Source organism: Prionailurus viverrinus, chromosome D2 (genome assembly GCF_022837055.1).
Source record: "Prionailurus viverrinus isolate Anna chromosome D2, UM_Priviv_1.0, whole genome shotgun sequence".
Lineage (NCBI taxonomy): Eukaryota > Metazoa > Chordata > Mammalia > Carnivora > Felidae > Prionailurus > Prionailurus viverrinus.
This window is the reverse complement of record NC_062571.1, coordinates 58,100,600-58,114,761: the sequence shown is the minus strand read 5'-3', so window position 1 is coordinate 58,114,761 and position 14,162 is coordinate 58,100,600. Positions and strand designations below refer to the sequence as shown.

General features: G+C 40.8%; 1 protein-coding gene across 2 annotated transcripts in view; it reads left to right on the top strand.

Moving 5' to 3' along the window:
- HPSE2 (heparanase 2 (inactive)) overlaps window positions 1–14,162 on the top strand; it is a 740,027-nt gene that overhangs the window by 593,525 nt on the left and 132,340 nt on the right. For both annotated transcript variants that reach the window (XM_047826468.1, XM_047826467.1), the window contains one exon: window positions 11,131–11,237. In XM_047826468.1, the coding sequence (XP_047682424.1) occupies window positions 11,131–11,237 (107 nt within the window). The remainder of the gene's footprint in view (window positions 1–11,130; window positions 11,238–14,162) is intronic.

The following is a 14,162-nucleotide window of genomic DNA, read 5'->3' as shown; positions in this document are numbered from 1 at the left end:
GGGGCCTTTTGTGGTTCCATATGAATTTTAGGATTGCTTGTTCTAGTTTCGAGAAGAATGCTGGTGCAATTTTGATTGGGATTGCATTGAATGTGTAGATAGCTTTGGGTAGTATTGACATTTTGACAATATTTATTTTTCCAATCCATGAGCAGGGAATGTCTTTCCATTTCTTTAAATCTTCTTCAATTTCCTTCATAAGCTTTCTATAGTTTTCAGCATACAGATCCTTTACATCTTTGGTTAGATTTATTCCTAGGTATTTTATGCTTCTTGGTCTAGCACTTATCCTTGATCGTAGACTCTGCTTTGGGACTCTGAAATATTCTTCCTTATTTTCTTGCATATACTAATAATTTCCTTCGCTCCCCTGTGACTTTATCTTCATTGTGTATTCTCTTATTTTAATTTTATATTTTGTTGCAATTATATACATTTGCTTTTCTGTGGTTGGAGATAACAAGAACAGAGAATTCAATTTTAAATCCTAAAAATGACACATAAACAGAAGCCACAAATTAAAAATTGATCTGATACCAAAAGAAAATGGGTAAATATGGCACTCCGGAACAGGGAGACGATAGAAAGCAATTATACAGAAAAAAAAATTAATGAAACTGACAGGAAGTACATTAGACAAAAGAAATAAATCAGGAAGAATGTGATGAGATATTAGAATGGCTGAGCTCAGAATAGCCTAGCTTGTCTAACCTAAGAAGGACATATTAAATATGGAGGCATTTTAGTCACCCAGAAGCTTCCAGGTCTCCTCAAACAGGGAAATTCAATTAGAAAGTAGATAGAACCCTGAAGTGGAACTGTGAGGATTTGGTGTTTGCTCTTATGGTTTTGAGGTTATTAGTTATCTCCACTGAAACTTGGCCTTTTCAATAGTAAAATATTATCTCCCTCGTATATTAACAAATAAGTTATTTCATTATCTTATTATTTAATGTACTTAATAAGCAAAGTACCTGTCAAGCGACATGCCAGGTACTTAGATACTTCTATAAGGCATACAGAAAAGGAAAAAATGTGGCTTTCAAGTATTTCCAGTATAGTTGAAAGACAGGCAAACAGAAGATTATAATTCAGTTTAAAAAGGTCAAGGTCAGAGATAGGTTTGAAGAACTTTGGAGCCCAAAGGAGAGATGAATTAATTTTCTAAAGGTTTGAGGAAAGTTTCACAGTGGAAGTAAGATTCGAAATAAGCCAGAAAAAAAAAATTAGACAACATGGAGGAGGAGTGTGTAGGGGAGGAGGCAATTAGTAAAAACCTAAAAGGAGGTCCTATAGTTGGAAAATGATAAGTCCACTCTGTGGTGAACCATAGGTCTTGTGGGGAGGAAGGGGAGAAGAGACAGCTAAGGGGTAGTTATGAAGGGTCTAAGATACCAAGGTGAATGAAGCAGTTGGCATGCATCCTGTGGGCCGGTGGTTCTCATAATCATTGTACCATGTCTAACATACTCCATTAGACAAATGGATAAAACAGACTAGGGGTTGTGTATAGTTACTGGATCCTTAGCTTTTTTCCGAGTTGGAGAAACATTTCATACTTTTGGTGAATGAAAAAAATGTAATTGGGGCAACTTTGAAACCATTCTTTTTATTTTTAAGTAAATCATTCCCTAGATCGCTTTCAATATTATCATAGCACATATACCAGTTAACAACATCGACCTCTGTGAACACATGATTGAGTTCTTCTGCTGGTAACGGCCAAAATACACAAGAAGGATGGACAGAAATGCAGAGTGTTACTGAACTCTCACCTGGACCTCTAGTAAATACAATAGAGAACAAAGAGGCAGGGGCATCCCAAGAAGTGCTTTGTGCATAGGTGAGGTTTAAGAAGCTTCCTGAAGCTATTTGGCTCCTTCTAACCAGTGATTAGGGACCAGTTCTGGTTACTCAAAGAGCTACTGCTCTTCCTGAAGTCCTGGGGAAGGTTGATTTCCAAGTAGATGAGATGCTGGAATTAATGGACTCCAGGTTCTTTTGGAGGTTGGGCCTCCTGCCAGGACTGATTAGCCCAGCTGGCCTGTCCACTATTCCTGTTTTATTGCTTCCTTTCTCATTAAGGAAGGTGTTGGGTTTGGATAACCATAAACAACATGTCTGCTGCTACAGGGCCACCATCTCTTGCACAGCCAGTGGCTGAAACCAGGCTCTCAGGAGTCTTTTTTAAAGACTTAGATCACAGTTTTGGAGAAACAGGAAAAGGAAGCCCAAGTTTGAAAACATGCCACATAAATGATTATTTTCCTATTTTCCTCTTTTTTTTTTTTAATTCAAAGTGGCAGGGAAAATAAAACTTTAAAAAGTAAAATAAAACCAGTACTGTTTTCCTCATTCTGTTTTCTCTCTCACCCCTGCTCTCTCAACATAGCCACATGGAACAGTCCTGATGTCCTCAACCCCTGAGATGGGAGGGAAGGGAGTTGGAGGCTTCCCTTCATATCAACCTGCCCCCAGCAGGCCAAGGAGTCTGAGCAGCCACTGACCACTTGCTGAGCTGTTGTGTGGGTGCCTCATGGCTCCCTTGTCTACGTGGGCCCAAGGGCTGAAGTCTATTTAGGACCACAGAACCCTTAAAAGAGAGCCAGCCACCCAGCCCCTCTCTAACCTCACTCCAGTAATCTCAACACTTGTACTTCTTCCCCCTCCCCAGACAATGTGTTCCTTAAAAGGACCTTCATTGGCACATCATTTCTCACCAGGAACTGTACCCTTGTTCTTTCCAGTCCTGCAATTTTGTCTCTTCCAGCACAGGGAGAATCATATTTACTCAGAAAACCACAGTGTTGAACTATAGCCCTCGGTTTCTTAGAGTTTCACTTTCTAAGGGAATTTTGCAGCTGGTTCCATCTGCTTGTCCTGATTTTTTTTCTCTCCTCTTTTCCCCATGCTGATTTCTTCCCCAGTCCTAACCAGCACCCAGCCTCAGTACCTTCCCCACGTGTCACCATGATGGTCTTCTTTGCTCATGGTAGACACACAATTCATCAAACCTCTCACCATGTCCCAAACGGTAAATGCTCAGAAAATCCTTGTTGATTTGTACCAACTACTCCCAGAACTTTTAGTATTAATACTTTCTAGGAATCTCTCCCCTGCAGAACATTTCATAATGCTGGTTTAGGTCATATATAAAAGTTCTAGCTCACTGTGTTTTTTGTTCATATGGCTTCTCTAGACAAGGACAGGAATTACCCCTATGCTAAGAGTTCATAAGTAAACTATGTATGCTAATTATGTTAATGTGAATAATCCATGTGCCTTTTAAATTTTAAGCAGACCTTTCCTTTCTAGTTAGCATACATCTGGCGGCCTATTACCTACCTCCTAAAACATGTCCAAAAGAAAAGCAAACAACTCCAATGTTAGATTGATCCAAGCCCAACTCGTGAGCTTTACACAGGAGAGTGGTCTAGGTTAACAGGTTAACTTTAAGAGCTTACCAACAGGGGTGACTGGGTGGCTCAGTTGGTCAAGTGTCTGACCTCCACTCAGGTCATGATCTCGGGACTGCATTGGGCTTTCTGCTATCAGTACAGAGCCCGCTTTGGATCTTCTGTCTCCCTCTCTCTCTGCCCCTTCCCCCTCCTCTCTCAAAAATAAATAAACATTAAAAAGAAGAGCTTACCAATAAGACAGACACACCTTTCCAAGTGCTTTATAAATATTAGGTCATTTAAATATCATAAAATGCTCTGAGATGGATCTTATTATTATTCTGGTTTTACATCTGAGGAAAGTAAAGCACAGAGAGATCACACCAGTCAGTAAACCACAGAATCAGGATTCAAACACAGGGAATCTGGGTGCAAAGTCCATGCACCTAACCACTACTTAGTGCTACCTCACCAATAATAGCAATTTTTAAATTGTTTCCTTCCAAATCTCCCTGCAAGTTAGAATTCAGATGAACTTCTATTTATACAGTGTCTGTATCCCCGCAGAGTCTTATGTACACAATATTTTATAAATCCAACCATTTTCCTGAATCAAGTCCTCATTTAAAAGAGCTAGACTTTGGGGGCATCTTGGTGGCTCAGTCAGTTATGTGTCCGACTCTCGTTTTCGGCTCAGGTCATGATCTCACGGTTGGTTTGTGAGTTCGAGCCCCACGTGCTTAGGATTCTCTCTCTCTCCCTCTCTCTCTGCCCCTCCCATGAGCTTGCTTGCTGTCTCTCAAAATAAATAAATAAACTTTAAAGATCTAGACTTTGAACTCCTTTTGGAATATAACTATTTTGTACAAATTTGCTGCTCTTTGTTGGGCATGCTACCTTCCAACTAAGTATTTATGACAGATGACCTCACAGAATAGGTGGTAGGAATATGATTGTCTCTTTATCTTCAATATCAGAACATTATGATAAACTTAATACATCATAAAATACTTCTGGTCTCCAAATATCATTGGATCGTGATTTGCCTTTACCATTTCTGGGGGTGTTGGATTCCATATATAAATTACCTGATAAGCAAAGGCATAATTCCCTTTCCTTCTCTGAAATTTCCATCTTTCAGAGTTCAAGGGGCAGACCTCAGGCCTCATATCCTGAGCTTTAGCAAATAGACATGTGTTGCTCTTATCTAGATCTTTAGTGCTATTGTAGGTTTTCATGGCATGCTTTTATTTTTCCTGATCTCCAAGGTGGTTTTTGCATTCAGGGTGCTGCTTCCAATTCTTTGACCAGTTTAGTTGCCCTGTCTTAGGTCATATAACTTCTTTAAAGAGTGAGAGTCTCCTGTGAGCTTGTGCATGGGCAGGTTTGGAATTATATTGACTTCTTCATGTGACTAGAGCACCACAGTCTCCAGTTAAGCACTTACTCTGTGCCAGGCACTCTCCTAGGAAGTAAATACAAAAGTAAACACCATAGGATCTCTGCCCTCACAGTGAGGGACCTTTAATAAATATAATAAAGAACAAGAACTGATAGTTCAGGGTTCCTAAGAAGTAGTCCATAGATTCCTGGATTCCTTTGTTAGATCATAAATGATAGTTCAGAATCTTACCACCAAATTGTAACTCTCTTTAGCATGAGTTCATTTGAATTCATGCATCACCTTAGATGGGCACACATAAATGTTCATCTGCTACACCTGCTGTCACTTCCTGCTAATTCTCAGGATCTTCCTGTGATTGGCCTACTGTTATTTATCCTTTGACTAGTAATCAGGATCACTGACAACTCTGTCAAGTATTATTCCAGCTCATGGATGAGGAAATTGAAGCTAGAGTAGCCACATAAATAACAGAACTTGGGGCGCCTGGGTGGCTCAGTTGGTTAAGTGGCCAACTTCGGCTCAGGTCTTGATCTTACATCTCATGCAGAGCCTGCCTGGGATTCTCTCTCTCCCTCTCTCTCTGTCCCTCCCCCACTCTCATGCACACACATGCTCTCTCTCTAAATAAATAAATAAACTTAAAAAAGAGAGAAATAATGGAACTTTAACATATTTATCTTTTCACAGTTTTCATTATAAATGTGTATATGATTTCGTCACAGCTACAGTGATCTTGGCATAAATCACTTCATATCCCTTTCTTGTTTAAATCCCTCAAATAGCTTTCCATCACACTCAGAATGAGAAACATCCATCCTTTCTTCTCTTTTTTTATTTTATTTTATTTTATTTTATTTTATTTTATTTTATTTTATTTTCATCATGATAAGTGTACTCTTAAATTCCAAACCCTATTTCCCCTATTCCCCACCCCTGCCAGTAACCATCAGTTTGTTCTCTATAGTTAAGAATCTGTTTTTTGTTTTGTCACTCTCTCTCTTTTTTATCCTTTGCTTGTTAATTTCTCAAATGCCACATATTCCACATTCCCCTACTCACTATACTCCAGATGGTCTTCTCTTGGTTCTACAAACAGCAGTCCTGTTTCCATATCTTGTCCTTTTCCTGTGCTGCTCCTACCAATCCATGAAGGGGCTGGTTCCCTGTCACTCAGGTCTAAGCTCAGATACCATCTTTCCAGGGGGGTGACCTGAGTACTATCTAAAGTGTCCACCGCACCCCCCGCCCACCGCCCCACACCTCCTGCCAAGTTACTTTATATCAGATTACTGTCTTTAATTTTCTTCCTAGCTCTTATTATTTCTAAATTTCTTTTTTTTTATTTACTCATTCATTGTTAGTCTTTTCCCCTTGACTAAAATGTAAGCCAAAGAGAACAGAGCCTTGTCCTGTTTCACTCATTGCTGTATTCCTGCCCTTAGAATCTGTTTGGCATATAGAAGGTGCTCAATAAGTACTGGTTAGAGTGAATGAATAAATGTATTTGGTAATGCCTTAGTGTTTTGGGATGGAAACCCTTAGCCCTTTTCTAGTCCCACTTTTAGATATTTCCCTTAGGTAATTTCATCCACTCTGGTGGCTTTTTCTACCGCTCTGTCTCCCATATTTGTTGTTTATGTAATTTTCACTTACATAATTAAAGATACTCTTGACTGTTGAGGGATAGGAGCCAAGGGAACTGGCAATAATATTATAAAATACTAACACATTTTAACATTTTGTATTTAGAAGGAACTTAGATTTCATCTACTCCGAATTCATGGCTTACATGTCGATGAAGAAAGTTCAAGATAATAATAAGCCAAAAATCTCACAGCTAGTGGGTGGTAGAACCCAGAACTTCCAGGGTACTTTACTGTTTCCACAGTAGTTACCTGCCTGTTAGACTCTATCTCTCCTTTTGCTGATGACACCAAAACACACACACACACACACACACAGAGTTTTATTTTATTGAGATAAAATTCACATGCCATGAAACTGTGCATACCCTTTACAAGTGTGCAATTCTGTAGTTCTTAAGGTATTCACAGAATTGTGAAACCATTTATTTAATTTTAGAACATGTTCATCACCCCCTAAAGAAACCACATATCTATTTGTAGTCATTACCCCCTCTCCATTTCTCCCTCCATTCTCCAGCCCTAGGAAACAACTAATCTGCTTTCTGTCTCTACAGACTTACCTATTTTGGACATTTCATGTAACAGAATCAGACACTATGTGGCCTTTTGTGTCTGGCTTCTTTCACTCAGCTTAATTATTTCAAGGTTCATTATGTTGGGACACCTGGGTGGCTCAGTCAGTTGAGCATCTGACTCTTCATTTCAGCTCAGGTCATGATCCCAGGATCATGAGATCGAGCCCCGAATCAGGCTCTGTGCTGAGCATGGAGGCTGCTTAAGATTCAATCTCTCTCTCTCTCTCTCTCTCTGTCTCTCTGTCTCTCTCTCCCTCTGCCCCTTTCCTTTGTTCATGCTCTAGCTCTCTCTCTAAAAAAAAAAAATTAAGTTCATCATGTTGTAGTTTTACTTTTTTGTTTTGTTTAATCCCTTTTCTCTAACTGCCTTATTTTAATGTCTTTTTTATATGTTTATTTTTTTAATGTTTATTTATTTTGAGAGAGAGAGAGAGCAGGTAGGGGAGGGATAGAGGGAGAGGGAGAGAGAGAGAATCCCAAACAGACTCCATGCTATCAGAGTACAGAACCCAATGTGGGGCTCGATCTCATCAACCATGAGATCATGACCTGAGCCAAAATCACGAGTTGGATGCTTAACCACCTGAGCCACCCAGGTGCCCCTTAATATCTATCTTTGAACAAAAATTAAACTCTGAATATCTTGGAAGCCAAAGGCAACAAAGAAACATACAAATATATTTGTTAGCTCTTGTTACCTGTAAAGGAAGCACAAAGTTTATCAAGAACACAATTTTTGTAGCAATGCATTTTGAGGGGAACCATCAATGCAGTCCAGTTTCACCATATGGCTCTGTCTTTTGATCATCTAAGGTATATTTCTTGTTTTCTTATTTATACTATTTCCAGTTCCCTTTGGGCTCCCCATGGTGAGCAGTATCGAGAAGGGAGAGAGAACTACCTTGTGGTGTCCTCAGTGACTCTTGTCTTTCTGGGTACAAGGGGGAATTCTTACTCAATTTTTAATAACCCTCCAATTTGACCTCCACTATTAATTCTCAGGATCTTTCTTTCATTTTTGATCACAATCCTTACTTCTTTTTTATTTATTTATTTATTTTTTTAAATTTTTTTTTCAATGTTTATTTATTTTTGGGACAGAGAGAGACAGAGCATGAACAGGGGAGGGGCAGAGAGAGAGGGAGACACAGAATCAGAAACAGGCTCCAGGCTCCAAGCCATCAGCCCAGAGCCTGACGCAGGGCTCGAACTCACGGACCGCGAGATCGTGACCTGGCTGAAGTCGGACGCTTAACCGACTGCACCACCCAGGCGCCCCTCCTTACTTCTTTTTTAAAAAAAATTTTAACATTTATTTATTGTTGAAAGACAGAGAGAGACAGAGCATAAGCCAGGGAGGGGGAGAGAGAGGGGGCGGAGACAGAATCCGAAGCAAGCTCCAGGCTCTGAGCTGTCAGCACACAGCCTGATGCGGGGCTCAAACTCACAGACAGACCATGAGATCACTACCTGAGCCAAAGTCGGAGGCTTAACCAACCCAGGTGCCCCACAATCTTTACTTCTACATCAAATTGGTGAAAAATTTTTACAACTTTATTCCTGAAAAGTTCAAGCACTTTGCCAACTCTTATTCTAAAGTAGGTCTCAAATAATGCAAATACTCTAGTAGATGAGGGGAGAAGACAAGGGTTATGCCTAGGGAGAGATGACAGGAGGAATATGATTGTTTGCTGATGTCTGCCTATGGGTTTTGGAAAAGGAAAGTTCTGGCATTTATGCTATGTCTCATATTATTTTTTTTCTTTTTTGGGATCTGAGGTAAAGGGAATTAAATTAAAATCATGCTCCTCAACCACAGCAAACTATTATCATCAGTTCATGCAAAAGCCCTGCATTTGTTTTGATTTTCACCTCGATCTCTAATCTGTGCTCACATTCACCTCTCTCTTAAACATGCCTTCCCTCTGTGTTTGATACAGGTCCTTAAGAGAGATGTATCTTTATAAACTATTTCATCTTATTGGATGTAACTGAGTACATAAGTAATATTGTGACCTAAATTTCATTCCGTTGGTATTTTGTTAACTCACCACTAAATCTTTAAAGCTAATTTACGTTGCTAGATTTACATTGAATCTATTGTTCTAACTGCTGCATAATGTCTTAGGGTATGTATCTACCATCTTTTACTTTTCCATTCCTCCTGCAATGGAAACCTGTGTCAAACAATGACATAGTAAACATCTTCGTACTTGACTCCTTAGAGGCCTGAGGAAGAATTCCTTTGGTTTGCATGTCTAAAAGAAAAATTGGTGGCCCATTGGATCTAAATACATTGTTGTCTTTATCCAGCCCCCCTTGTGCATGAATGGCATCCCCATCCTACCTCCTATACTAACTATTGCTGCAGGGACTTGAGCTGGGCAGATCCACAGCTGTAACCAGCTTAGTGCTGTCGTGATACGGTACAACCTTGCTTCTTATTTCCTGCTCTGGGACTTCTCTAAGACAGGGATGCAGAACTCAGGGAACCTGCTCAACACTTATGCCTACACAATTAAATGGGGTAATGGGGAAGAGCAGAGGTTACAGTCCCAAGGCTACTCTTGACCTTTTGGAGGATAGGAGCCAAAGGATAAGTATGCTTCCTCTTGAATTCCCTTGGGAGAAAGTTCTGAGACATATAGTTCTTAAGACTCTTACCAAGTTCCCTGTGGAATTGAGTGTAAGTTGCCAACACTGGTTGCCAGTTTGGAAACCCATCCTGGTATTGGTTTTCCCTTTTCCCTAATTCAGCCCTGCAGTTCCTCATTCCTGTTCCCTGTTATGACTTCCCCCAATGAATTACCTATAGATAAGCCTTTGTCTCAGCCTCTGTTTTTAGGGGCACCCAAAGTACATGATCCCTAAATACTGCCAGATTGCTATCTAGGGGATCTGGGCCTTAATCTGGGTAGTATGGCCAGCTTCCAACTTGTGGACCAGAGACTGGGCCATTTTATTTAAAAAAAATTTTTTTTTTCAACATTTATTTATTTTTGGGACAGAGAGAGACAGAGCATGAACGGGGGAGGGGCAGAGAGAGAGGGAGACACAGAATCGGAGACAGGCTCCAGGCTCTGAGCCATCAGCCCAGAGCCTGACGCGGGGCTCGAACTCACGGGCCGCAAGATCGTGACCTGGCTGAAGTCCGACGCTTAACCGACTGCGCCACCCAGGCGCCCTGAGACTGGGCCATTTTAAAACTTACTTCAGAGGGCCACCTTTTAACAAGATGCTGTTCTTCTGCTTAGAAAGTTCCCTAGGTAGGAACTTTCACCCCTGGATCAGTGATTTTTTTTTTTTACATTCACTGCAGTTATTCTCCAAAATATGGTTGTAATATATATACATGCCTTGGTAATTATAAAATGCTTCTCACAAACATTGACCTCTGCCTTCATGATTCATGACTTCTAATGCATGGATAGTAGACTCATCCTGGCATGTGCCATACCAGAGTATTAAGAAAATTTCCTTCAAGGGGCACCTGGGTAGCTCAGTCGGTTAAGTGTCCAACTTCTGCTCAGGTCATGATCTCACGGTTTGTGGATTCAAGCCCCACATCTGACTCTCTGCTGACAGCTCAGAGCCTGGAACCTGCTTCAGATTCTGTGTCTCTCTCTCTGCCCCTCCCCCACTCATGCTCTGTCTGTCTCTCTGTCTCTCAAAAATGAATAAACATGAAAAAAAAAAACTTTAAAAAAAGAAAATTTCCTTCTCAATACTTGCTAATAGAGAGATATCATATGATTTATACTTTCCAGTGACTGGTGTTGCATTCAACTTGTGTCCTAGAAAATGCACTTGTCCTACTGTCACATTTTCACTTGGGTTTACTTAGGAAAAAAATGATCATTTCTTTGAGTGAACATGTGTCAGTGTTAATGTGTGTGTGTGTGTGTGTGTGTGTGTGTGTGTGTGTGCGCGCGCATGCACGTGCGTCAGCTCATTGCATGGGGTGAGTCATCATGAAAAAAGCACAGATCATGACCATCTGGGAGCAAGGTATCAACAGAACTCCCTTAAGGGAATGTGTGTTCCTTCTCACTTGGGAGTAACTTTTAAAAATCTCATATCCCCTTCTGCTTCTGTTATGTGAACAGGTGGTTAATACATACACCCCAGGAAAGAAGATTTGGCTTGAAGGTGTGGTGACCACCTCAGCTGGAGGCACAAACAATCTATCAGATTCCTATGCTGCAGGATTCTTGTGAGTAACACATGCAATTTCATTCCCAGGGACTTTGAGGAAAGAAAGTGTGTTATTCTGCCTATTGGAGGGGGAGGTTCATTTCCTATTGAAAGTTCTTTATCTGTTCCTTTGTGAATGGGTTTAACCCATTCAACAAACAGTGATAAGTGACTTCCCTGGATCCTAAGACGTCAAGCACAGGCATCAGAGCAAAGATAGTAGTAACAGTAGCAGTAGTAGTGACCATAATAGTCATATGACCTTTATTTAATGTCTATAGTTCAAAACACAGTGCAGACAACATACAATTTCTCATCCATTTTTCACCATAGTCCTAGGAAATAGGTAAGAGTAAGATCGGAGGAACAGAAAGAGGAGCTAAGAAAAGGTGTGGGAGATTAGTGCCGTAATAATAATAAATACTAATAATTTTAACTATATGTGTTACATGCTTTCTGAAGCACTCTTTCTATATCTAATAATTTAACAACCAGTGATACAGTTACTATTATTTTACAACAATCCAAAGAGATAGATGTGAGAGCTTTGACTCAAGCCCAGGCAATCTGCTTCAGAGTCAAGCCTCTTTGCCACTACCTTAGACCATCTTCCTTTCTGCTTCAAAAGCAGTGGTAGTCATGCAAAGGAACCAGTAGTTTCTGTCCCTGGGAGGATCAGGAAGGGCTTCATGGACAAAGTGGCATTTGAGTGGGACATAGAAAGATTATTCTAATTTCTATAAGGTGGAGAATGGTGGTGATAGTGGAGGAGAACATGCTAGGCAGAAGGAACATTTCCTGCAAAGGCACAGGGGAGGGGAAATGATTCGTGTGAAGAAAGCCTCAGTAGCTACAGGGATGTAGTGAGGGTTGAGACAAGGGAGGAGTTTTCCATCAAGCATGGAAGGCCTTGAAAGCCAGGCAGAGGAAATGAAGCCTTGTTCTATACTCCGTGGCAAGCCATTGAAGATTTTGGAGGAAGGAAGAGATACCATCTGACCTGTGTTTTTAAATGTTGGCTCTGAGAATAGTATGCACAAGAGTTTGGAGAGGCAGGAGATGGGAAAGTGGATTTGAAGGCTACTGCAGTTATCTGAACAACTTAGCACCAGAAGCATAAAGGGCTCTGACTGGCCTGCCAGCATCATGTGGCAGGGACAGACCCCTCAGGATCACAGACTAACCAAATGCCCTGTTCCTGTTCCATTCTAGTCCTGTGGCCCTGGTTTTTTGTTTTGTTTTGTTTTGTTTTGTTTTGTTTTGTTTTGTTTTGTTTTGTTTTGTTTGTCTGAGCAAGGTCCTCCTAAGAAGTGAGCTCACAAAACCCTGAGCTTTGTGTTTCACTACTAACAGCTGTTCCTAATTATACACTCGTAGTTTCCCTCCATTAAGGCTTATTTTAATACATTTATAAAAGACAAATCAAGCCAGTCAAGCAGATTGTCTTTGCAGATGGAATCCTGGCACATGCAGATGAAGATAATGAGTCAGTAAAATATATGATGATACCTTGTGTCTTCGATTCTTGTGTTCTCAGCACCTACCATTGAGTGGCACAGAGCAGTTGTTCAGTAAGCATGGTTCAAATGAATGAAATGGAATGAATCAGCATTTGATACAGTGGTTCTGAGAGTCTTCTTTCAATAATACGCTTCCCACCAGGTTTCACTGTGAGCCGTGGGGTAAGGATGAGAAGCCAGTGGCAGTTAGTACGGCAGGGAGGGGCCTCTGAGAATCAGCAGAGGAATGGCTTTTGCGCAGCCATCATAGACAGACTTTGCTGCAGGGCCAGCAAGCAGCCCAGTTGTAACTGTTTTCCTGAGCATTCTTCCCTTTAGGGAATGATGTGAAATGAGAAACACCACAGCCCTTCAGGGGGGAACCGGAAAGATATCTGAGCACCAGCCAAATATCCATAGATCTATGTGGTCACTTTGCAATAAATCCAGATCAACAGAGTTGTTCAGAGTTAGGTTGTAGTTCAGGTATTCAGCGTGTGGTTGACACAAATCAAATGAAAACTAGCTCACTTGGCTCCTGGTTCTCTCTTACCTCTTTATCACCCATTTGCTCTCACCTCTGCTGGCAGCACCCAGCCAAGTGTCCTTCGAGTCTAGTTCTCCAAGGGACATAAATTGCTTCCTGGAGGGGAGGGGGGAATTGAAGCATTCTAAGAAGCTCCAGAAGACTAGCAAGATTCCTTGGAAAAAGGCACCTTTCAGGCTTTTTTTCATATATGGCATAACTGAGAGCTTGCCAGGACACTTGAATGTTTATGCATGAAGCAGAATTCTCTGCTGCCAAGTATTCAAGGGTAGTTTTCCCAGTTAGGGCTTTATGATTCTCTGATGCACCACAGATATACCCTTGGCACACTACTGTGTCTCTAGCACCCAGTAGTGTCTGCCACCCAGTAGATATTCAATAAACTTTTGTGGAATGGAAAATAATGGCCGCAGTAGTATCCTTGGTGGGATATACCAGTCATCTTGCCACTTTTCTATACTTGTGCATGAAAGGGAGACTTGGAACACCATTTATTTCCCCTGTCAGAGTGCTTAGTATTTACAAGAGGAAGAGGAAGACAACTTAAGTACAAACCATTCCACTCTGAAGAGTACGGGGAAGGAGAGGTTCTGGCTATAGTCCTTTTGAACGCTCCAGACCAGAACGTGCATAGAGGATATGGGTTTGGAAAGGAGGATGTATATTCTTCTCTCGCACTTTAGAGTTCCTTCAAAAACTGCCCATACTAGGAAAACAACATCAACAACAAAGACAAGCCAGATTTACTAGTCAGCATTCATTTGTTGAGTATATATTTTTTGCGGATCACTGTTATAGGGTCTGCAGAGGTCACAAGTAGGAATTTATACATTTGTATAAATGAATACAGGTATTTACATACCCAGTGCTTTACAAATGACTTACATGGTCACACAAG